This window comes from Schistosoma haematobium, chromosome 3 (genome assembly GCF_000699445.3).
Source record: "Schistosoma haematobium chromosome 3, whole genome shotgun sequence".
NCBI lineage: Eukaryota > Metazoa > Platyhelminthes > Trematoda > Strigeidida > Schistosomatidae > Schistosoma > Schistosoma haematobium.
In genome coordinates, this window is record NC_067198.1 from 18,545,488 (window position 1) to 18,569,556 (window position 24,069).

The 24,069-nt window shown below is 37.8% G+C and overlaps 2 protein-coding genes across 4 annotated transcripts; one reads left to right on the plus strand and one right to left on the minus strand.

Annotated features, from left to right (window-relative positions):
• The first annotated feature begins 3,915 nt into the window (after positions 1-3,915).
• On the plus strand, positions 3,916-9,214 carry MS3_00005167 (uncharacterized protein). 2 transcript variants are annotated; one of them, XM_051213192.1, is made up of 7 exons: positions 3,916-4,299; positions 5,953-6,103; positions 6,146-6,196; positions 6,826-6,863; positions 6,899-6,977; positions 8,801-8,909; positions 8,957-9,214. In XM_051213192.1, the coding sequence occupies exons 1-6, from the start codon at positions 4,234-4,236 to the stop codon at positions 8,875-8,877; spliced, it is 462 nt and encodes a 153-aa protein (XP_051069146.1). In that variant the 5' UTR covers positions 3,916-4,233; the 3' UTR covers positions 8,878-8,909; positions 8,957-9,214. The 2 variants fall into 2 exon arrangements, with proteins under 2 accessions (XP_051069146.1, XP_051069147.1); XM_051213193.1 differs by lacking the exon at positions 8,957-9,214 and having other exon boundaries at positions 4,250-4,299; positions 6,022-6,103; positions 8,801-8,942.
• Positions 9,215-9,483: 269 nt separating this feature from the next.
• Positions 9,484-24,069, minus strand: NADSYN1_1 (Glutamine-dependent NAD(+) synthetase). Of its 2 annotated transcripts, XM_051213195.1 has the most exons (7): positions 23,373-24,069; positions 21,054-22,071; positions 19,754-19,975; positions 18,509-18,718; positions 17,320-17,576; positions 14,773-15,282; positions 9,484-9,783 (listed from the first exon to the last, which is right to left on the minus strand). In XM_051213195.1, exons 2-7 carry the CDS (start codon positions 22,062-22,064, stop codon positions 9,687-9,689), a joined length of 2,307 nt encoding a protein of 768 aa, XP_051069148.1. In that variant the 5' UTR covers positions 22,065-22,071; positions 23,373-24,069; the 3' UTR covers positions 9,484-9,686. The 2 variants fall into 2 exon arrangements, with proteins under 2 accessions (XP_051069148.1, XP_051069149.1); XM_051213194.1 differs by having other exon boundaries at positions 9,660-9,783; positions 14,773-18,718; positions 21,054-24,069.

Consider the following 24,069-nt stretch of genomic DNA (forward strand, 5'->3'; position numbering starts at 1 on the left):
ACTGGTCATAGGCGGCACCATATTCCCACATAAACGCATTCACAAAACCACATGAACTTCACCGGATCACACTACACAAAACCAAGTCGTCCATATCTGCATCAACAAAAAGTTCAGGAGGACGATGGAGAAGGTGAGAACCAAGAGGTAGCTGATATAGCATCAGATCATCACTTGCTGGTCGCCAAGATGAAATTGAAACTCAAGAAGTACAGGACAGTGGGGCGGACAATATCACAAATGTTCAATACGGCCTTTCTTCAGGATACTAACAAACTCAACAAATTCAAGATAGTCCTCAGCAACAGATTCCAAGCCTTTCGTGATCTACTCAATGGAGAAGGAACTACTATGAAGAGCAACTGGAAGCGGATCAAAGAAGCAATCACTTCAACATGTCATGAGGTCCTGGGTCACAAGAAGCACCATCACAAGGAATGGATCACTGTTGATACATTGGATAAGATTCAAGAAAGGAGGAACAAGAAAGCAGCAATCAATACCAGTCGAACAAGAGCAGAAAAAGCCAAGGCACAAGCTGAATACACAGAAGTAAACAAACAAGTGAAGAGGAGCATCAGAACCGACAAACGTAAATATGTGGAAGATTTAGCAACGACGGCGGAAAAGGCTGCAAGAGAAGGAAACGTGAGACAATTGTATGACACGACAAAGAAACTCTCTGGAAATCGCCGCAAACCAGAACGACCAGTGAAAAGCAGGGAAGGCGAGGTAATCACCAACATTGAAGAGCAACAAAACAGGTGGGTAGAACACTTCAAAGAACTTTTGGATCGACCAGCCCCACTGAACCCACCCAACATCGAAGCAGCACACACGGACCTCCCAATCAATGTTTGCCCACCAACAATTGAAGAGGTCAGCATGGCCATCAGACAAATCAAGAGTGGCAAAGCAGCAGGACCAGACAACATCCCAGCAGAGGCACTAAAAGCAGACGTAGCGGCAACTGCAAGGATACTCCACATTCTCTTCAATAAGATTTGGGATGAGGAACAAGCACCAACAGACTGGAAAGAAGGACTTCTGATTAAAATACCGAAGAAAGGCGATCTGAGCAAGTGCGATAACTACAGGGACATCACTCTTCTCTCAATACCAGGAAAAGTCTTCAACAGGATATTGTTGAACAGGATGAAGGACTGCGTAGACGCCCAACATTAAGTTTGCAGGGGGCAATATAGCTGTGCCAAAAGTGGAGGACAGTTGTACAGGCCTCTCGGATGTGTTCATTTTCCCCCGAAATTCCTATTTAGACCACGTAAGTTTGATTAACTAACTTTAGTGAACCACTCTCATACTGTATCTACCACCTGAACACGTTGTTCTTTACAACTACGCTATATAGAAAGCATTGTTACGGAAGAAATTTGAAACACCTAAATGAATAATAACTATCGTTGTGAATACTACCTTTTTACGAGTTTAACTATACTTTGTCATCCAAGATTCGTGCTTGGTCTGTTTATAATTCATTTCGAGATCTTTTGGTCTCGATTTCACAATTGATTTGTCGTCTCACATTTTGACTCTAAAAAAGACTGGAAAGAAGGACTCCTGATCAAAATACCGAAGAAAGGCGATCTCAGCAAGTGTAATAACTACAAGGGCAATCACTCTTCTCTCAATACCGGGAAAAGTCTTTAACAGGATATTGTTAAACAGGATGAAAGACTGCGAAGACGCCCAACTTCGTGACCAACAGGCAGGATTCCGTAAGGATAGATCGTGTACAGACCAAATCACAACTCTACGGATTATTGTTGAACAATCAATTGAATGGAATTCATCATTCTACATCAACCTCATTGACTACGAAAAGGCATTTGATAGCGTTGACAGAACAACACTATGGAAACTTCTTCGATACAATGGCGTGCCCCAGAAGATAGTCAATATCATACAGAATTCATATGATGGATTACACTGCAAAATCGTGCATGGAGGACAGTTGACAAAGTTGTTCGAAATAAAGACCGGTGTTAGGCAAGGTTGCTTACTCTCACCCTTTCTCTTTCTCCTGATGATCGACTGGATCATGAAGACACCAACATCTGAAGGGAAGCACGGGATACAATGGACATCTAGGATGCAGTTGGACGATCTAGACTTCGCAGATGATCTGGCCCTTCTATCGCACACGCAACAACAGATGCAGGAGAAGACGAACAGTGTGGCAGCAGCCTCAGCAGCAGCAGGTCTCAATACACACAAAGGGAAAAGCAAGATTCTCCGATACAACAGAATGCACCAATCCAATCACAATTGACGGAGAAGATTTAGAAGATGTAAAAACCTTTACGTATTTGGGCAGCATCATTGATGAACAGGGTGGATCTGATGCAGATGTGAAGGCGTGGATCGGCAAAGCAAGAGCAGCATATTTACAATTGAGGAACATCTGGAACTCAAAGCAATTGTCAACCAACACCAAGGTCAGGATTTTCAATGCAAATGTCAAGGCAGTTCTACTGTATGGGGCAGAAACCTGGAGAACTATGAAAGCCATCATCCACAAGATACAGGTGTTTATTATCAGTTGTCTATGCAAAATACTTCGGATCCGTTGGCCGGACACTATTAGCAACAACGTACTGTGGGAGAGAACAAACCAGATCCCAGTAGAGGAAGAAATCAGGAAGAAGCGCTGGAAGTGGATAGGACACACATTGAGGAAAGCACCCAACTGCGTCACAAGACAAGCCCTCACATGGAATCCTCAAGGCAGAATGGGGTGAAGAGGAAGACCAAAGAACACATTACGCCGAGAAATGGAAATAGACATGAGAAAAACGAACAAGAATTGGATGGAACTAGAAAAGAAGGCCCAGGACAGAGTGGGTTGGAGAATGCTGATCGGCGGCCTATGCTCCATTGGGAGTAACAGGCGTAAATAAGTAAGTAAGTAAGTAAGTCTCCCCTTCCAAAGTTACACGTGTAGATCACTAACTAGGTGATCCATAGTGAATGATTGGGGGCATACTTAAGTTGGACTAAGATGGTGTGACAAACCAGCTATTTTCGTAGTCACACCTCGCTGTCCGCAGTAATTGACAATTCAAAAACTAAGACTTTAAATACCACACATTACATAAAGTTTTAACAGTTTTTCATATACTCTTAAAACTTGTGGTTTACGCTTATGACCAAATATGCTCTGAAACACAACAAATATGTATTTAAATCTCATGTTCTTCACTGATTTACTCTCAACATGAATGTAATGGGTATGAGCAGTCTGAAAACGGATAACTTATATTTTCCCTATATGTTGAAATTCACTTTACGCACTATCGAATTTACCTCAGCTTCCGAAACGTTATTCCAGTAATTTTGGTTAAAATGCTTCGCTTATTTAGACTGAGGTATCTCTTGAACATGGAACACTGGACAATTATTTTAAAAAACTTACTTATTACAATAACACTTTGTCAGTTAGAGAAAGTGTTACTTATGTCTAAAGTTTATTGATTTGTAGCGTGGTGTTGAGTTGGGATTGACTGTGAACACCGCTACAAAGAAACACGTGCCAAGTAAATCAGAAGGCGAAGGTCGAACGTAACTAAATAAATCCATAAAATCCCCGAGAAGCCAAATATCAGAAGGCAGTTAATGGACCGAGTCGAGATATATTTGCTGGCGATCTCGTGGTATCGAAAGGATACCGAGATCGTGCTAGGATACAAGCTTGGTTACAGAACGTAACCCAAATTCGCGCGAACTCACAATCAAAGTGTAAGAATAAGAATGGAAGCATAATATAGATGTCATTAGCACAGTCAAACAAAAGCATATTAAAACAAACACTGGTGCAGTTGATTATAACAATAATTGTTTTTAATAAACCAGTCGTGTTCTCGTGATAAATGTGAGTCACTACAGATTATTTGATGTCTCGTCCTAATCCTGGCGTAAAACATCGATTCACAAAAATTTTGCATATCTAGAACTGCTGATTTATTATTAATATGCTGTTTCCTAGACTTTATCAGCTTTTGAACAAAGACGGTAAGGTTCATTGGAGCGATTGATGTCCCAGACGAAGTTATAGAGCAATAGGTAAGCGAAAATATAGACTACAAAACACAGAAAACCCATTATTGTTTTTTGCAATGATTTTGTGGTTTTATTGAAACGGAATACTGCTTGAATATGAAAACATTTAAAATGCATGTGAACCAATAGACGCACAACAAACGCACAGCGATCGAAATGCAGAAGAGCAGTCACATGTCAGGCCGTTCAAGGTCGTGGAGGCGAATTGGCGCGAGTCTCCCAGTAGGTCGAACATCTTTGATTTTATGCAATTAGTAATATATCTACAAACTATTGTACGTGGGCGAAGCGAGAAAGACTACAACTACATATATTTCAGTTCATAGGCTACCAAATTGGTAGACTGAGTGTCGGCGAGACTATTATTTTTAGGCGAACTAAACGGATTCACGACAACAGGCCTTAGATTTTGGCGCGAAACCTATTTATTATTTATTCGGCACCATAGATGTCAGTTCGTGATGAAAACCCCAAATCTAATTCCTGACCCTAATTATATCCAACTTATTATACTAAAAGCTACAACACTTCCGAGATTAGCTCAAATTGGAAATTTGTAGCACTGGAATGCAGCTGGTGTTCCAGATAATTCGCTATGCACAGGCAGACATCCGTCTCGTAGCGGTGTCGTCGTCCACCTGACGAATAGTCCTGTCGTACGAGATATTTAGGTAAGAGTACAGAGTAATGAGTCGCGTCAGTTCTGAACATTCTTGAATAGGTAACCAGAAGAAATAGCCAGAAAAGAGATTAGTACGAATATAATAAATGGTAAGGCTCAAGGAGCCGTAGTGCTGTTGGCGGTGAACACGCAGTTTGGATATTCTGGTTACATAGACTGAGACTATATTTATTTCACACTTGGATAATTTGCGTTAGTGGTAGTCTTGCTTAACACGGAACGTAACTGGGAAGCTCATAAGGTAGCCACATGCAACATTTCGCGTGTGGTCATCCGTTTTAACTCCATCAGGGAAAGGGAAACCAGTATATGATAAACTACTATGCCACGGAGCTTATGTTAGATGTAACGACTGCCTCAGGGTAACAAGGCATATAGGGCTCAGAAATTAAACTGAATTAAGGATTTCATCATGAACATCCTGCAACCTTAACGTGAGAATCCTAAAGTTGATATCCTGGCGTGATAAATTATCCACTAGTATTTGCTGTCTCTTGGTTGGCTGGGATAAAGCAAGAGCTCAGGTTCGTCTGGCTATTTAGTATTTGACTCGGCAGTGTTTTTTGAAGATCTAGTTTTTGTAACCCGTTCTCACATTCTTATGAAGTCGGTGCCTTGGATTGTTGGTAGTCAATATCGTCCCCGTAAAATTTTGGTAAAGTCAGCAGTACACTTTCACTGTCAAATCTTAAATCCTCAATAATTGGTCTTAATGCTCTTCAAATTTTGTCCATGTTACGAGAGTTTTGTGTCCTTCAGGTGAGAGTCATTATCGTCTATAAGACAGGCTCAAAGCAAGCTATCAGCTCAGAAACACTTTGAAGTATCCGCTCACATCAGGGTATTAAGTGTTGCAGCATAATTACACCAGTTGTATTCTTAAAGTGGAATAGTTTACTAAGGATTGTTAGATAGAAAAGCATGTTTTGATGCCATTGGTGTGAATCTGATACATAGTAGTGGCTCGAAATATGCATATCACGGAGTGAGTTCATCGACATTTTGCTAAGTTACTCAACGATATAATTGATACTTATTACCACGATTAAGCGAATCCCTATGAACATAACATTTATACGACTGCTGAAAAGCTCAAAAATCGATACAAGTACGCCTAGTTTATGGAGTCACGTACTATTAATTATTATCACCAATCAGTTGTCACTATATTTCCAATATATCATTTTCCAAAGATCTTAGAAGCTTTAACTCAAATGAGCCAGAGTATAACTGTTCCTGTGACTTTTATACGTTCATTCAAGTACCGTACAACGTGTTATTTGCCTTTGTCGAACATTCCTCAGTCGGCGACTGTAAAAGACCTGTTCGATCGCATACATCATGGTAAACATCACATTAGATATACTTTACAATATTCATGTTTAGAAGTAAAAATCTCTTCGGTTATACCTTCTCCTTTCAAGAACCTTTGTTACGGTAAGCTAATATCTAGTAATTTAACTCTCATAATAGAAACTTAATGAACACCCATTGGTACTCAATCATTTATTCACTAATTACATAATTCGGTTTGATTTCAGGGAAACACATGCTTCAGGAGGCTTCTTAGTCTTTTGGTAATCTGACTGGTGTTATAAAACCCGACTTGACTTTCTCTATTTCCCAATGACGACAAATGTAGGTTCTTTAATCCACTACTGTGTTGGCGCACTATCCCAACCTGCTTGATAATTTCGAAAGATGTATTATTACGTATCCTAGGTACTAAGATTATAATAACGTAATGTATTAATATACTTGCTTCAGTAAGAGCGAAAACTAGTTCCACTTTAGCTGTTTTAATGTTCTAGTGTACGTTAATGTCATTTTGAGAAAAGATCCTTAGTCATTACCTAATTGTAAAATACAAGTACAAATACCAAACAGAATTACGCAATAAACCCGACCCCTTTAGAGTTCTCGATATCTTTTTAAAGCTCTCCTAATAGTATTTAGTTAACTAACATCCTAACATTTGTTGTCACCGCTTTCGATGTATCTACTTCAACCGATCTTAAGGATTTATTTCAATTTCTCATTATATATATTTTTGTGCTCTTTCGAAGATGCGCTGAAAGTTCGCCACAAAGCTTTTAACACAAAGGTAAGATTTATGTCTTATAATACTCTCTTTACCAGTCTGGAGAACTGTTAATTGATTTAGAAGGTGATCCTATTCCGAGCAATTCGGACTTAACTCTAGAATCTCTTGGAATAGGTATGTTTATTACAGATATGTCAACGCTCTTATTTTCATGTACGGATATTTTTATAATTATGTGAAAAAACGTAATCAATTGAGGAAATATTGACTTGCTAATCGTTAATGTATTTTAATAGGCGCAGAGTCTATGAGGTACAAAGACCTGGAATGATAAAATGATTTATAGTTTCGCAATGAGTCTTATTAATCGTTTTAGGTGAATAAGGGATTCAAAGGTTGTGTAAAGCATGAGTTTAATAAAAATAAGTCCGTTAACCACTTAAAAGTTGTGTGTCAGGCTTGGGGGCATTAATTTTGCATGAATCAACAATGCCATATACTTGTACAACTAATATTCCAATGGGAAAATCTAGATGTGTTCAAGCGAGATTTACCCTGATTATGGCTGACTGGCTTATCTGAAACTGATTAGAAATGTATGCAAATCGGTGTCGCGTTCAAACTTTAATGAAAGGACCAGATGTTTTAATGCACGTACACTCACCTCATGAGACTCATAAGTATATAAACTAAAATAATGGAGTGTCGCCAATGAAGAGTTACCGAGTTTAGCGATGTGATTTACTCAAGCTGTATAATCGTATTTATAATTAATTAACACACAAAGCGGTCCATTGAAAAATAGGAAGATTACATCATTCTAAACGCCAAAAGGAAGTTCCATAAAACTATCGAGAATTTTAAAAAAGAAAATACGATAAAACCGAATCTGAAAGACAACTGTCTACTTAGGGAGTATGGTAAAGGTAAGGAATAAACTATACACGTGGTGATAATAACAAATAATTAAAACAGGAGGGTGTATTAATGACCAAATTACCGTCCATGAAATTAGGTGTTAGGGCTATGGAAGATAGACGATAGTTTGCACATGTCACTTTTGGACAAAGAAATCAGGTTTTGAAAAGACGAGCTGCCTACGTTTGTGCAGTGCACAAGTAATCGACTTGTACTTCTCTCGAACCCAGTCGTTTGAATGTAGGTGATTCTGAAAGATACCTGATGAGGCCGTGTGATTCAATCTAATAAGATGCTCTGGCATTTAGCTGTTGATTGTTTTAGGTCTTTCAAAAGCCACGCATGTTTGGAAATGCACTGGCTTTATGTCACTGATATAGAAAGTAAACTCATAAATACACAATGAAGTAACAGTTTAATGCATCCACGAACGACTGGGTGGCTAAAAAAGATTGTGAAGATCTGAGCACTACAGAGTTTTACTCAAAGATGCCGTTGGATGATCTTTCGGAATGTATTAGGCATTATCACTCCTAAGCTCAGCGTTCATAGTGTTTTTTAGAACTGTAGGTCTTGGAGATCGTAGATTGGATTTCATTCAATGGAACTTGATGGATAAGCATTTCTGATATTTGTCGAAGTTCAAACAGTTCCGTGTCTATCGTGTTTTCGAAGCTAGCGGCGCATCTTTCCAAAACCTGATTTCTTTGTCCAAAAGTGACATGTGCAAACTATCGTCTATCTTCCATAGCCCTAACACCTAATTTCATGGACGGTAATTTGGTCATTAATACACCCTCCTGTTTTAATTATTTGTTATTATCACCACGTGTATAGTTTATTCCTTACCTTTACCATACTCCCTAAGTAGACAGTTGTCTTTCAGATTCGGTTTTATCGTATTTTCTTTTTTAAAATTCTCGATAGTTTTATGGAACTTCCTTTTGGCGTTTAGAATGATGTAATCTTCCTATTTTTCAATGGACCGCTTTGTGTGTTAATTAATTATAAATACGACTATACAGCCAGAAAGACATTTTAGCTTAATTATATGTATATATATTTGATCTAATTGACAGTGAATGAAACTGAAGTGGCAGTGTTCAAAATGAGCGATTTTCTGGCTCAACGTGATAATCCAGAATTTCTGTGGTGAGAAGCGATAATGTCACTATGAAGCAACTATTTGTATATATAATATACTCCTTGATTCGACCATAACGTTCTACTGCTAGTGTGTCTGGTACTGTTACTCCTGAAGATCTACTTTTGATTATGAAGATGATATCTAGTGGTTACGTGCTCTTATGCTACAAAGTGAGAATGATATCTTAACAGATTAATTTCAGGATATCTTTTTCAGTATCATAAAAAGCACAATACCGATGATACACTAGAATATTGGGAGAAGTTTATGGAATATATCGGTGGGTTAGATCTTCATTGTTTGCTAGTCGGAAGTCCTTGTGGTGATTACTCAATTATCTTAAAATGTGGTTATGAACCATTTAAGAATTACTTGCTTTAAATACTTTATTCACATATAACAGTACTTAGGTGTTGTAATGCTGATAAAATAAATGGCAGTGTGAAGGGTCATGGGTAGCTCTAGAAAGGTACGACCTCTATGGTCGTATTTTCTAAGAACGTATTTAGCAATGATATACCTCGCCCATATTATCTCAACGCAGCACACGGAAATCATAATATAACTTTATCTTATCATCACTAGGTCTTAGAATCATCATTGATAAGTCACTTGTTGAGGTTTAATAAAGTTATGATACAGAATGTTCAGAGAAATTACACTATCACATAAGAAAACTTATGGAAGTATCACACTAAAGAATAATTCTGCAGTGTGATTGTGGAAAAATATGTAAATAATTCTAAATGATATAGGTTGACCAGGATCAGAAAAATGTTCCAGTACACAGGTCGTTAAATAAAACGATCCGAATAGAGTCACTCGAATTGTTCTATCCATTTCTTTACCAGTAAATCTAGACAAGTAAATTGCCAATTCCAGTCATTAGGATACAAATACGGACGGAAATCAAACCTAAAATGAGCAACGTCGATATTTGATGCAAAATGTTTAGTAAACATACAATATAGCTTTATTATTAACAAAGCAGAATGAACAGATAATTAATTATACCTAGTTGATTTGATTTTCTCTCGTAATCGAATTCTGATGACCCACTTGCTTAAATATGCTGATGTTTAGGAAGACAGCGAAAACCTCACGACTATAGCACCCTGCCCACGCAACACAACGCCTACAAACTTCTTATAATGAGCTATAAATATACTCTATGATCGAATTGTCTATAGCTGCACATCTAAATTCGTCATCACAATCAACCTAATTTCTGACATCTTGAAAATAGCTTAATCCTTTTAGTATGTCTCTACTGGTCTTACTCGTCACACCAAAACTTCATGATCTAGGGTTTTGATGATTATATTACTCCTACACACAGGAATTAGTGTGATAAGACGGTGTTTGGCGATCATTTAGCGTTTGGAAATGATCTGCGTTATCGGGCATCCAGATTGTCTTAACTAATTTTAAACACTGGATATAGTGATAAGAATGTTATAGAACGGAAAAAATGTCTTCATGCTTGTGTTTTCATCCAATACTTAATAATAAAGGAGATGATGAATCGACCAAACGTTCCTTCTACGAAATTCCTGCTTTGGAAAAAACCCATCGCATTTTCATAGTTGCTTGATGCGTTCATTACAAACAGGGGATTTATGGTGGGTCTATTTAATAGTCAGACGTATGTAGACAAAATATATGAATGAAAATGAATTCAAACCGATAGAAAAACGCGGATATGAAATGGGTACCTATCAAGATTTATTGGCCGGATTTTAGGATCTAAAATCTTTACATAGATGACTAATAGGAAAACCATATGTTAGGATATGACGTTAACCCGTTTTTTATTACAAAACCAAACAGGACATGAATGACAGCACTAAACACCGCTCTTTATCAAATTAAATTGCATGTGTGCTTGAACACATATGGCGAGGTAGGTCTTGAAAGACCACTTTTGCAAACATTTCAGCAAAATGTGCTGTGGAGAGAAAATAAACATATTTACCTATCTGTTCATAATGAGGACAGAAAACGAAATGAGGGTGAATGTGTATAATATGGTGGCTTTTAAAATAGGATATTTTGACAACAGATTCTGTACACAGATTCCAATCCATAGTGCGGTTTCACCATCATGAGATTTATGCCGACAGATAATAAGATGAAAATACAATATCGAGTTTTAGTTCACGTCCAAACTAACCATTAGTGTTTGATTAGAAACCTACCGAAATTGCGTTTCTATGTGAGAAAATATAAGTATGTAAAGGTGATGCGTAGGCTGAGTTCGAAAACACTGTATGAACTCGCACTTTGAAAGCAGTAAAATTGTAATAAAATTCATATTGTAGGCTAGACATCATGAAATAGCCATGAACTTCGGAACTAAACACAATTATATATAGTGAGGTGGGAACAGTTTCATCAAGGTTCAGATGATTAATTGTAAATATTGATATTTATCCTTAAAAGTTTCCGTTCATGTGGTTCTCCACGTTACTCCAGTATGGTTAGCTGAATTTATTGTTGCCTCGTAGTTAAAAAAGATTTTCCAATCAAGAGTGGTTTGTGTTTTCATCGGATGATGTAACTTCGTATCTGGTGTGATTGTTTACACCCAAATGAAATGAACTGTATTATGTTGCCAATTTCTTCTCCAGAAAGTGCTTTCGACAGATATTGTGGTACTAGCCGGAGACTTGAATGTTCAGGTCGGGCGTCTAGGCACAGAAGAGAGTCGTTTAGGTGGCCAATGGGGACTTGTTGGTCGCAGGTCAGATAACGGGGACCGTCTACTGCAACTGTGCACAGACCACAACCTGTTTCTGGCTAGCACTAACTTTCGGCACAGTCATCGCCGATGTGCCACCTGGCGTCCTCCCTCTGCATCTCAAGCCTGGACTCAGATTGATCACATCGCGATCAGCTACCGCTGGCGTGGTTGTGTATAAGACCGCCGCTCCTTTTGGAGTACCTATCTGGACTCTGACGATGTCTTGGTCTGCGCCAATCTTGCCTTACTTTTCAGTGGACAACGAAGTGACCACCATCAACGAATTGATATTAGCAAGCTGGTTGCAACTTCTGTTGCTAGTAAGTATCGAACCGAGATAGCCTCTAGGCTAGCTACCACTCCACCGAAAAGTATAGATGAGCATTGGTTGCAATTGCATGACGCCATGAAAATGGCGGGAACAGTCAGTTGTGGGTTTGCGAAACGTCCTACTTTTAAGCACTGGGTTTCTTCTGGTTCCTTACAACTCATTGAAGCCCGTCGGTCTACTCCGGGTGACCGTGAGTTTGACCATAAACGAAGGATGTTACGTAAGGAAATTGGGCAAAGCTTGCGTAAGGACCGAGAAGCCTGGTGGTCGAAGCGTGCTAATGAGCTGGAAGCAGCAGCTGCATCTGGTAACTACCGGAAGCTCTTCCAGCTCATCCGAGCCACTGGCAGCAAGAAGTCTGGTGTGAGTGAAACAATCTACGAGGATGACGGGATGCCAATCACTAACAACCATCGACGTCTTGGACGATGGGCAGAATTTTTCGAAGGGCAGTTCAACTGGCCTGCTGCTCCGGCAACATCGGTCAGACTGTCCTGCCCTCCATGGCCGGTGACGACTGATCCACCAAACGAGGAGGAAGTCCGCAAGGAACTCCAACTCTTGAAGCGTTACAAATCACCTGGCCCAGGAGACTTACCTCCGGCTCTTTTTAAAGATGGTGGTGACTTTTTGACTAAGGAATTGACGACGTTGTTTACCAAGGTTTGGGAACTAGAGAGTGTTCAAACATCGTGGAATGAGTCGATAGTTGTTCCTATCTTTAAAAAAAGTTCACATCATCGATCCAACAACTATCGGAGGATACGTCTACTTCCAATCGCGTCCAAACTGTTGGCTTCCGTCATACTTCGTAGGTTGTTCAAAACCCGAGAAAGATTGACTCGCAAGGAGCAGGCTGGTTTTCGTTCTGGTTGGGGATGTATTGATCATATCTTCACCCTCCGCCAAATGTTAGGACACCGACATACTCATCACAGGCCAACAATCGTAGTGTCCTTTGACGTCAGGACTGCCTTCGATTCGTTGGACAGGACTGTTCTCTGGGATTGTCTATTGAAGAAGGGTGTGCCTGAGAAGTTTATTAACATCCTAAAAGCCCTATATACAAACACCTCAGGCAGAGTGAGGGCATACAACCACCTCTCTCCATTGTTCCATTCGAGCAGTGGGGTTAGGCAGGGTTGCCCAATCTCACCATTCCTCTTCAACTTTGACATCGATGACATTCTAGAAACAGCTCTGATGAATGTAAGTAATGGTGGTGTGGATCTGTTGCCTGAAGAAAGACTTCTCGACCTTGAGTATGCGGACGATATTGTCTTACTGTGCGAAAATGCCCAAGCCATGCAATCCGCACTTAATCAGTTGACAATCAGTGTCCGTAGGTATGGTATGTGCTTTGCACCTTCGAAGTGCAAAGTACTTCTACAAGACTGGCAGGATTCCAATCCTGTACTCACCCTGGATGGTGAGCAGAAAGACGTAGTCGAGAAGTTCGTGTATCTGGATAGCTGCATAAGTGCTGGTGGGGGTGTGAGTGATGAGATCAATGCACGAATAGTAAAAGCCAGAGCGGCTTATGCCAGTCTGGGCCATCTTTGGTGCCTTCGTGATACCAGTCTGGCTGTAAAAGGTCGGATCTACAACGCGTCGGTGAGGGCAGTTTTGCTCTATGCTTGTGAAACCTGGCCTCTCCGAGTTGAGAACGTTAGACGACTCTCTGTGTTCGATCATCGCTGTCTCCGAAGGATTGCTGATATTCAGTGGCAACACCACATCAGTAATGCAGAGGTTCGGCATCGTGTGTTTGGGCACAGAGATGATAATTCAATTGGTGTCACCATCTTGAAACACCGACTTCGGTGGCTTGGACATGTTCTACGAATGTCGTCCCAGAGAATTCCACGTCGTGCATTATTTGCCGACTCTGGGACTGGTTGGAAGAAGCGGAGAGGTGGTCAGTGCATGACATGGTGTCGTGGCATGAACGAAAGCTGCAAAGGACTGGCTTCTGTTGGTCCTTCACGACTCCCTGGTTGGGGTCCGAGAGATGATGCTACACAGTGGCTAGAGACGTTATCAGATATGGCTCAGAATAGAAGCCAGTGGCGACCCTGCTGTAACCTTCTTTTACTTTCTTCATAAAAAGTGGTTGTGTCTCCCTTACCTGAAAGATTTCTTCTGATTGTACCTTTCCGTTCCCTCATTACTACCACACTACCTCACATCAATCTCTTCGTTATTATTCTCTTTTTCTTTTGCGCTCCTTAGCTGTTTTGTCTTTCTACTTCTCTTCGAATTCTCATTGTTTTGTGTGGCGCATATATATTGGCGCTCTCTTGTACCAATATTTATGTGTTCAAATAAATAAATAAATGTTGCCAATTGCTCAGAAAACAGCTTAGAAGTGTTAGTGATGCTGATATTAAACCAAGTGAACGATATCCCTTATAAACATGTTCTGCTAAAACATTCTACGATGTAGATTTTAACTACCTGTGATGGCAACAATAATGTTAGGTCCAAACCTAGATAAACTTTAATTTGTCAGAAAGGAAAAGCTAATGGTTTTAGCAATTATATCTACGGAATTCATAATATGTAAATTATAAAGTTTTGTGATCTAGTTGCTACCCATGGTCATCTCAGTCAAGTTCCTATGACTACAGATATCACTTAGTTATCTGGGAGACTTCAAAAATAACTGGTCTTACTGCATTTGACTCGCGAAATATGCTCATTCCCGCAACAGAGATCTAGCGACTCCAGATACATCTCTCCTGTTCTACAGGGTGATAAGCGCATACACAATGATAAGGGTATTTAGTAACTGTGACTAAATGAACAGAGAAGAAAAAGATCAACTCACCGGTTATCATCAGCACTATAAGCCTCAGTATGGTAAGCTGGTGGTAAAACAGTAGCCTTATGACGATTGATAGCATAGAAACGAAAAAATAATTTCACTTTTTCGCTAAGATATTGAGCAAGTTCAGCACCAGGTTTCCCATCTTTTTGAAAACAACTATCAGGCATAACCTTCTTAATCAGTAACCAACTACCGTCCAATAATGATTCTAACATACTGTAAGGTCCGCAGTTGGATATTTTTCTAAGTCTACCAAATAATGATAATTCGTCATAGGTCAATCCCATTTCACATTCATCTGTCTGACTAATTTCACCGTTAGATTGAAGTGGCATTAGTTCAGCTGTTGGGTGAGCAGATAAGATTTCTAACAATACTTCCGAAAGTTCAACTCCACTTCCAGAATCCATATAACTTGGGAACGTTTGAGCACAGTAAGCAATAAACAATCGTAAATCCAACTTACTGATACTTCCAATAGGATTTAAGTCTGCACTAGAACAGTCATACCTAAGAAAAAAAGTTGAAAACACAAGATAGCAAATTACCCGCAAAATCCTTTATGTAGTAAAATAGTGGTTTTTCTCTTAACATAATTGCTTTACTGTCTAATAATTTCTTATCACAAGAAAAGGATCGCAGTTACTAGTTGTGCCAACTACCTTGATATAATATAACATCTTAATGCTTCATAAAAAGTACATATTAAAAACTGGAAGGATCCTCTACTTACTTTTCCGAGCTTGTTTTGAGAAATTACCATAATAAAGGAAGGGAAGCAAACCATTCAAAATGTTTACTTTCCTCAAGTTACCGAATCCAGGAGCTTTTGATTACCATGCAGTTTGAGATATCATATGTCGCTTACTTGACAAATCCCACCGAGCTCAGTACTTTCATTCCGTTGGATCGAATCCAATAGTCCACATTTCCAATGTTAGTCAATTAGCGCTGTAGCCCATTTTTAATCCCTTATTGAATTCGTTTTCATTACAAGTTAGAAACTGGTAAATCTATACCGACGCTAATGACTAGCGGGAAAATTATTATTTATTACGGTGATCTTACGGAACAGCTGTTGCGCGCTTTGTGATATTTAGTAGTCCTTCAGTCGATATCATTACTTGATGATACTTTCGATTTTTTTAAATAATCCGAAAAACCGCTTGATCGCACTATTCTTTCAGCTGATGATTAACTAAGAAAAGTCGATACTTTTAACAGCCTAAGGAGACGGACTGTGATAGAGATAACTTACGAAATGATCATGAAACCAGTGTTCTTCGAGATTTCACGAAATACGAGTGTAAACCCATATGTAATCGGTCTAATTTTACCAATCAGAGTTTGCTCAACATGATATACATCTAGCCACGAATTAAACTCGGCTTTAAAAAATACTGGGAACCGGAAAGTGTCAATTAGATTCGAAAATAAGACATACAAACCTCTTAGTGATTACTGTGCCGTAAATTTCAATTTTAAAAACTAACTAAACCTTTAAAAGTTATCATTTCGATATCTCAGTAACAAAACATCCCACTGTATGTGGAAGTAACTCGTAAGTTGACCGATTAAGATACAAAGATGGAGTTGCAACAAAGCGTATTGAGGGGATAACTATCGATGACAACAGTATTGACTGGATTATTTGGATAACATCAAGGAAGTGATAACTTCATAGAACTAAGGGATTTCTACTTCAGTGAAACAAAGATATATGAACGATAAATGCGTTTAATTTCAGTAAATTCTCACCAGGTTATATAGCTATAAGTAAAAAAATAACCAAATTTAAGTCAAGTACATTAATAAATTTATTTTAGTAAGATGTAGCTGGCTTCATCTACGGCATTTCCTTGGACTGTTATTTATAATTGCAAAACATGATAGGAAGTTATCGAATAAATTACTGACCATTCGTTTAAAATTGGAGACAAAGATAATCTTTTCCTCTCATATTAGATATGACCCTGTGTAGTTCGATCAACATTGGTTATTTGAAGGTTAATGACACTTCTCGGGTGCCAAGAAAAAAGTACATGTTATTGGGGTTTAAGCGCACAACTTAATAGCAAAAAAATGCTTTAACCACTACGACGGTCTGTTTCAAAGCTAATTTATATTAAGTTCAGATAAACTTGGTAACACAGAATTTCACTTTCAATATCATACGACGAGTAGAATTTTTACCTAGTAGTTTAACTTGCAGCTTACGATCAAGAATAAGGTTTCGAGCGAAATGATATTAATCGATTAATGTGTCGTATCAAATGAATAAGTTGTTGTTTCACATACATGGCAAGTCAGTTAGCCACTTGTCCTGTGTCTTATCTGGACGTTTTTTTGTTGGGACAACCAAAAACTTGACCAAATCAGAACTCAGTAAAGTTAATCGGGTAATTATTTTCATCATGAACTTATTGCAGTGAAAACCATTATATTAACTGGTTATTACGAAAAATTTAAATAACAATGAATATTTCTCACTGAAAAGTTGTCAAACTGCATTTTTACTAGGTGAAAGTTTAACAAATGGTAACCTACTTTGTTAAATAACCTCTTAGTCCTTCATCTAGATTTGCACTACTTAAAACTAACAGACCTGACGGCAAATTCCATTTCCATGGTATTAACTGAGCCAGTAAATATGCTGAAACCATACGACTTCTAGCTTGTATATTTTGAAGAGCTAAACTCTCTTTACTTGAACCGCCATGAACAGTGAAACGAGGTGGTTGAGCAAGATTCAAAGTCTTGGAAGCCATATGGACAAATTCTTTTACCAGTGGTGTAACATCGGACTACGAATTATACATAATGTTAGAATTAAAAATAAATTTTAATATTAAGCAATTTTAAGGCTACATAATAATAAAGAGGTTTGCATAATGGAACTTTATCACTTTGCTAAGTGATTACATTACATTCTTTAACCTATACAAACCTGATCAATACCAAAGACTAACTTATCGACCTGCTTATCATAATGACGATATAATATAGTTGGTTACCTTATTGACTTACGTTGATGGTGATTAGTTAAACCATTTAATTCAAACAAACTAATAACTTAGTGGGTAAAACCTTGGGTTTTGAATTCAAGTGTGAATACGAGAATTAGAACTCAAGAGATGATGTATACGCCCCGTTGGTGAGTTTTTAAATAAAAACAAATGCGTTAACCGAACTTCGTTATCAGTTACCAGCAAATAGCACTCAGTAACAAGATATAAATCTTATTTAAACAGTTTATTTGTGGGAATTTTTCAATTTTAAGATGGTGATGATGCAGCCCAGAATAACTGGCTTAGATTGATTTGAAGCAACTGAGAGATACAGCTTCACATGAAGCTGGAGCAAAGATCTCCAGGAAGTGAAAAGCACTGGGTACCGACTTACTAGTCTTAAAAAGTCGGGTTGAAAGAGTGATCTGAAGGGTCTGGTTTTTATCCTAAGTATGTGATACCCACTCCTGAAGATTTTGAGGGTACGAAATAAACAAAATGTCCACTCCTTCCAGGTTTTTATTGGTTCTCCGATTGACTCAGGCATGTAATGTAAATCCTTGCTGTATCACCACTTTTTCTTCGTTTTAATTTAATTCTACAGGTAATAATGGTGTTTTCTGTTTCAGAATACACTGCATAAAAAACAAGCTCATTAAAATGACAGATGTTTCAAAACTATCGGATCAATTTTCGGAGTAATGTAAAAGAGATTGAAATTTAATTACTTCTAAATGATTTGAACCTAAAAGTTTAGCTAAGCGATTAGCACGTGATCTTGTAAGCGCAGAACTGTTCTCACTTGACATAAAACAAGTTGTTAGTAGACGAGAACATAATTGACGACCACTATCAGGGATATATTTATCCGACTCATTCAATAGAGTTCGTAAATCGTGCGTAACGGACATATTACCTTGTCTTATAGCTTGAAAAATCTAAAATGAAAGAAAAAATAAACATATGTATTTCACTTCAGCAAATGCATAATAATAATACTAACTATAGTAGTATATATAATAATATAATACATCCCTTGAATTAAAGTCTGTGGAAATATTACGTGTAGTAAAAATGAAGCAGTTTCAAATATCATTTTATGGATTTGTTTGTCACTTATTGTTAAGCAACCATACTGTGAAATACTTGATCAATTGGTTGAATTTTGACAGCAGAATAATATAAACGAATACCCTTGATCAGAAGTCCTTAAGTTAATCATTAAACTCCCTCAAATTAATAAGTTAGTCAACGGTTTATTGAATCAAACACGATTATCATGGTATATAATGGTCATTAAATATCTCAGATTACATTTGAGACCAAACTTACAATAACAAACAAACCAAGTTAGAGATGATGATAGATATATTCTGTATACATCTGTTTGTTTGTGGGACAATAGTATTGCTAGAGATGCTGGTTGTGTTGGAAAAACACTCCTTTCGCCATATCTTGTTACAATAGGGAGTACGACTCTACTGTCGGATTTTAAATGTGCTACTTTTAGTCCTATTGTTTTGCTGACTACCTGCTAGGTACGTTAGGACCTCAAGAAATAAATGTTTTAGCCAATATAACCCCACTGGATCGTCATAACAGAAGGATTAAAACGTCGCATTAAAGTAGCAGTTACATTCGGGATAACTTTACCGCAAACTGCACATTGATGGAACTTCAGAATGGCTTATTTTTCCTACCTTTTTAGCATAACACTCTACTCCTACTTCGATTTTAGCGCCCAGACAGTATTACAGCCCTCACACAAATCAATGATAACTGCTAATGGCCCCATTGTTATTGTGTAGCGCATACGTATTTGGTACCCCCGTTGTACCAATGTTTGTGTTCAAATAAATAAATAAACATAACACTCTGCTACAAATTGAATCACTATATCTCCACACTGTGATAGTGAAATAGAAATGATTAAACATAGCTTTTACTAAAACGACACTTTTTAATGAAATTACTTGATTACAAAGACTGAACACAATACACGCAACTGCTGCACTGTCCAAACCTCCACTCAGGCAAAGAAAAAATCCTGAAGACTTGCTTCGGCGTAAATTGTCCCATAACCATAATGCAGGACCATAAGAAATCTCTTCTGGAGGTGAGGGAATATGAGTATCAACGTGAGGCTGTAAGGACTGATCAGGCCAATGGTCAATATGGCAAAGATTGAAATCAACCTACATATGAAAATGATCTAGGCAGATGTTATAAATTAAAGAACAAATTTATCAGAATTCACACTTTTGCTTAATCATAAAGTGTTCTGATGGAAGAAACAGCTATAGATGAAAAGCAATGTAGAGCATTATTTGCTTGTATGGAGATCGAATATTTTGTAGATAAACAAAAGCACTATATAGGCAACCAAACTAATTTCTTCAACTAAAGTTTCAACCTAGCTATTTATGGTATATTGAATGACAAAAAGTTAGGGATAAACTAATGATGAACATCAGAAAGTTGTTCACCATTTGCAAACGCTACATTCCAGTTAATAATATGAATAGACAATTGGCTTGCTTAATATGTAAATTCCGTTACATGAATTACAAGCCGTCAAATAATTTATATCGTGTTGTGACTGTTCTTGAAGTTTTAGTGTTTTCCAGAAGTTTATTTTCATGAAAACTTCGAACACTAATTTATGTACGATTTTTAATGAAACAGATATCTGAATTAATTCCAGAAGCCCGATAATTGCTTCGGAGTTGTTGTTCGGTGGTCCGATCATTATCTTTCACAAGTTTGACTCTTGCCAAATACAACACAATCCATGTCTATGGTTCGAATCTTCGGCTTTCATATAAAGATATGGCCAAAATTAAAGTGCATGATCCTGTACTTGATTAGTTATTTGGATTTATAATGTTTCATTAACTTATAATTACTGCTTAATCTAATATTTTCCAATAGTAAGTGCGATCAATCGTTCAAGAATATAGCCGAAATGGCTTGTGGTCGGTAATGGCAAAGAATATGCATCTAATCGGTATGATACTACTAATCACTGATAACTGACCAATGAATTTCCAATCTAAGCAATTATAACTAACGAGATATCTCTTTTCATGCTTTACCGTTCTTGAATTGTATTTTACTTCGCAGATGATACAGATATTCAAATTATAACCTTTAAGTTATATACTTATATTGTTATGTAGGTCCCTAGATCATAATAAAAATAAATGAATGACATAATAAAAACAACAGAGCTTTGGTATCTTGCCCAGTGCGTTAAACGAAAGAAAATCGTACCTTAACAACTGGATAACAACTGTGTGTAATGCCAAATGCATCGGATTTCGCAGCTGCACGAGCTGCAGCCGCACGCCCAAAACAACGACTGGCAATTCGCTTTGATCTCAGTGAATTCAGACAAACAGTGACAGTTTCAACAGAGACATCCCCAAATCCAAACTGTGGGCTCAGACAAATTAGCTGACCGGAAACTGCGGCTAATGCACAACCGTCGTAACAAGCTCTCCCAGAATCGCATCCTCTAAGATTTGTATACGCATAGAATCCACCACCATTCGTTGTGCTGGCAGATTTCACTAGTTCTATTCTTCTACTTAGTTTTCTCAGTTCATGGTGACTGGCACTGGAATTGAGCACAGCATCCACACCAGCTGCATACATATCAATATGAGGTGGTGTTCCCGTCCAAAGCTCTTCACATGTTTCCAAGCCTATCTGTACACATTCAGAATAGCCATTTCCAGAAAATCGTAAAATAGCATCACCAAAAGCTGCTACTGACTGCGAATTCTTGGTTACTTTCTGGACTATTTCGGGCAACTCAAAGTCAATGATTCTCTGGTGATGAGGCCAAGGCGTAAACCAACGAGACTCTCTGTGCAAACCTTCATCTGCGAGGACTAATTTCGGTCGTATCAATAGAATAGTCCCATTTAACAAAAGAATTCTGCAGTTATAAGCCACACCTCTCAGTAAAACTGGCATTCCAATATCACAAACAATATCTTGCATTTCAACATTTTCATTTGTTTCACTCAATATTTTTGCAATGCATTGCCATGAATGAGTATAGGTATCCAATTCATGAAAATGATCTTCACATCCGTAACTTGAGACCTCTAGTTCTGGGCCAACTCTATACTTAGCCCCCAAGCGTTTAGCAGTTTTAATACTTTCGATTACACGTCTAGTATTTCCACTAAAGTCAAGCGCCCACTGATTCAGTACACATAGAGCAACAGTAAATTTGTTGGAGACCGGAGAAAAGTTAGTAACTACAGCAGACATTAAGCCCCTAGATCAAAATGCAAATTGCATGTTATATGCTTCGAAAAACAAAACACTTGCAAAGCAGAGAAAAGTTACACATGAAAACAGGGATTTAGGACTGATTAAATTGGGTTTTACATTATTAACCACATCCTGTTATAAGAATAGTGCCGTATTAGAGAGAACAGATGAAATGAGACGTCATTACGAAAAGATCAATACATTCTCAAAGACCAATTAAAACCCCAATTGTTAGAAATTAGTTGGTAATTCGCTACTATAGTGGGGATTTTCTGAATGAAGGATCCTCATTTTATTGTGCCTGACTTTGAAATATGTCAATATATTTCATAGGTAAAAACTTCAAGAAAGCATGTTGTGAATAATTCGTATTGCATATAGAACTGGATATCAGCGATGCGTATGGAAAACAAAGCCTTAAATTTGCAAGATATGTTGCTGAAACATTAGACTTAGTCAGCCAGCTACAACGCAGGACCAGGCACATATATACATCGGTTCAAGTTGCTATACCTCGTTAGCACAACAAGATGAACATCAAATTCATATTAGTTACATCAATGGTAGTAATGTATACAAAAAAGATGGTGCATAAGGATACAATAAAAGAACAAAGAATTATTTCGTAGAAAGAAAGGCATAAAGCGATTCTAACTTCACGGTTTAAGAGAAGACAAAGAGTGCATACACTTACGCCATTGTGATCGATTCTAAGCCATTTCACCCAGTCTCTAACCACTGGTTATGATAGTCACACTGACCCCAACCAAGTAGTCTGCATCTACCAACATGACTCAGACCAGAAGTTAGTGACTTTATGGACTGATGCCATGTTTTGGTTTGGCCGCCTCTAACTTTGTTGCAACTATCCCCAACACTAGTCAGCATTGCGCGCCGTGGTAAACGGTGGTCGGGCATACGTAACACGTGGCCCAACTATCTCAATTGATGAAGATTCACAACATCATCAACTGATTTATCACCATTCTCTAATACCATACATCCAACCTCACTTTTACTTATCGCCTACTTATCCAGTGATCCCAGCAGATGCGAACAATATTGAACTTAGGATTTAGCTTGTAAGTTTATTATTATTACATGTATTACTGTGGAGAATAATGGCGTCAAATCATGGGGACAATGGTTTACCAGCAATAGTCTATTGTGTTAAAGACTAAACTTTCATCAAATTAGTTTGTCTTCTGATATTTAAAGTGAACACCATACCAAGGGAGGAACAGAAGATATATATATTATATATATAATACATGTTAAAAAGCAATAATATAAAAAGCTATTTACTAAAGTTGTTATTGTTTCGTAAAAATATCTTTGAGAATCTTCGTACTGTCTGATACATATACACGTGCGGACGTTTCAGACCAGTCCTTCAGTTGGTACAGACAATTACAATTAATCCATAGACATAATATTATCTATATGTGTATCATATACGTGGTGCACTTGTGCACGTGTACTATAAAAAGCAGAAGATTCTATTGGGAATCAAGCGGAGTAGCAGCAACAAGTTAGAAAGCAGTTACTTAGACCTAAAGCGACCGACCTTCAGAAGTCTGATGGCAGCGGGTTTTTGGGAAAACGAGACTTGTACATTCAAAGCCAAACATGACAGTGCTCTAGTTAATTTCTTAATAAGAACATCCAACAAACATAATTTGCTTAAATGTTGTCTGCTGATCATATAACCCAGTAACTGATTAGCTATTGACCACAGAATTTTTAAATGGAATAGATGGTATGGGGATAGCAGTTAATTGAGTGGTACACATTTAATCCTGTTTTCAGTCTAAACGTGAACAGTTGGATAATTCAAATAATCCTAAACTAAGTTAGGTCTTTATTGTTGTTGTTTTTTTGATTTTGATAAGTAATTAAAATTCAGCAGCATTGTATTTATGATGAGATAAATTTCCGGGGATGCTATAGGGATATGAAGTTGGTATGTCCATTCAAAGTCGACTTTTTGTCATCACCTAAC

Excerpts from the sequence above, each read along its gene's own strand:
- NADSYN1_1 (XM_051213195.1), bottom strand. The coding sequence starts at position 22,064 with ATGTCTGCTGTAGTTACTAACTTTTCTCCGGTCTCCAACAAATTTACT. Across the intron at positions 17,577-18,508 it reads TAGGTTCAAATCATTTAGAA|TCCGATGTTACACCACTGGT; the intron begins GTAATTAAATTT and ends TATAATTCGTAG. Across the intron at positions 15,283-17,319 it reads CTAAGAGGTTATTTAACAAA|GTATGACTGTTCTAGTGCAG; the intron begins GTAGGTTACCAT and ends TTTTTTTCTTAG.
- MS3_00005167 (XM_051213192.1), top strand. The coding sequence starts at position 4,234 with ATGCAGAAGAGCAGTCACATGTCAGGCCGTTCAAGGTCGTGGAGGCGA. Across the intron at positions 6,104-6,145 it reads GTTCGATCGCATACATCATG|AAGTAAAAATCTCTTCGGTT; the intron begins GTAAACATCACA and ends ATTCATGTTTAG. Across the intron at positions 6,864-6,898 it reads ACAAAGCTTTTAACACAAAG|TCTGGAGAACTGTTAATTGA; the intron begins GTAAGATTTATG and ends TCTCTTTACCAG.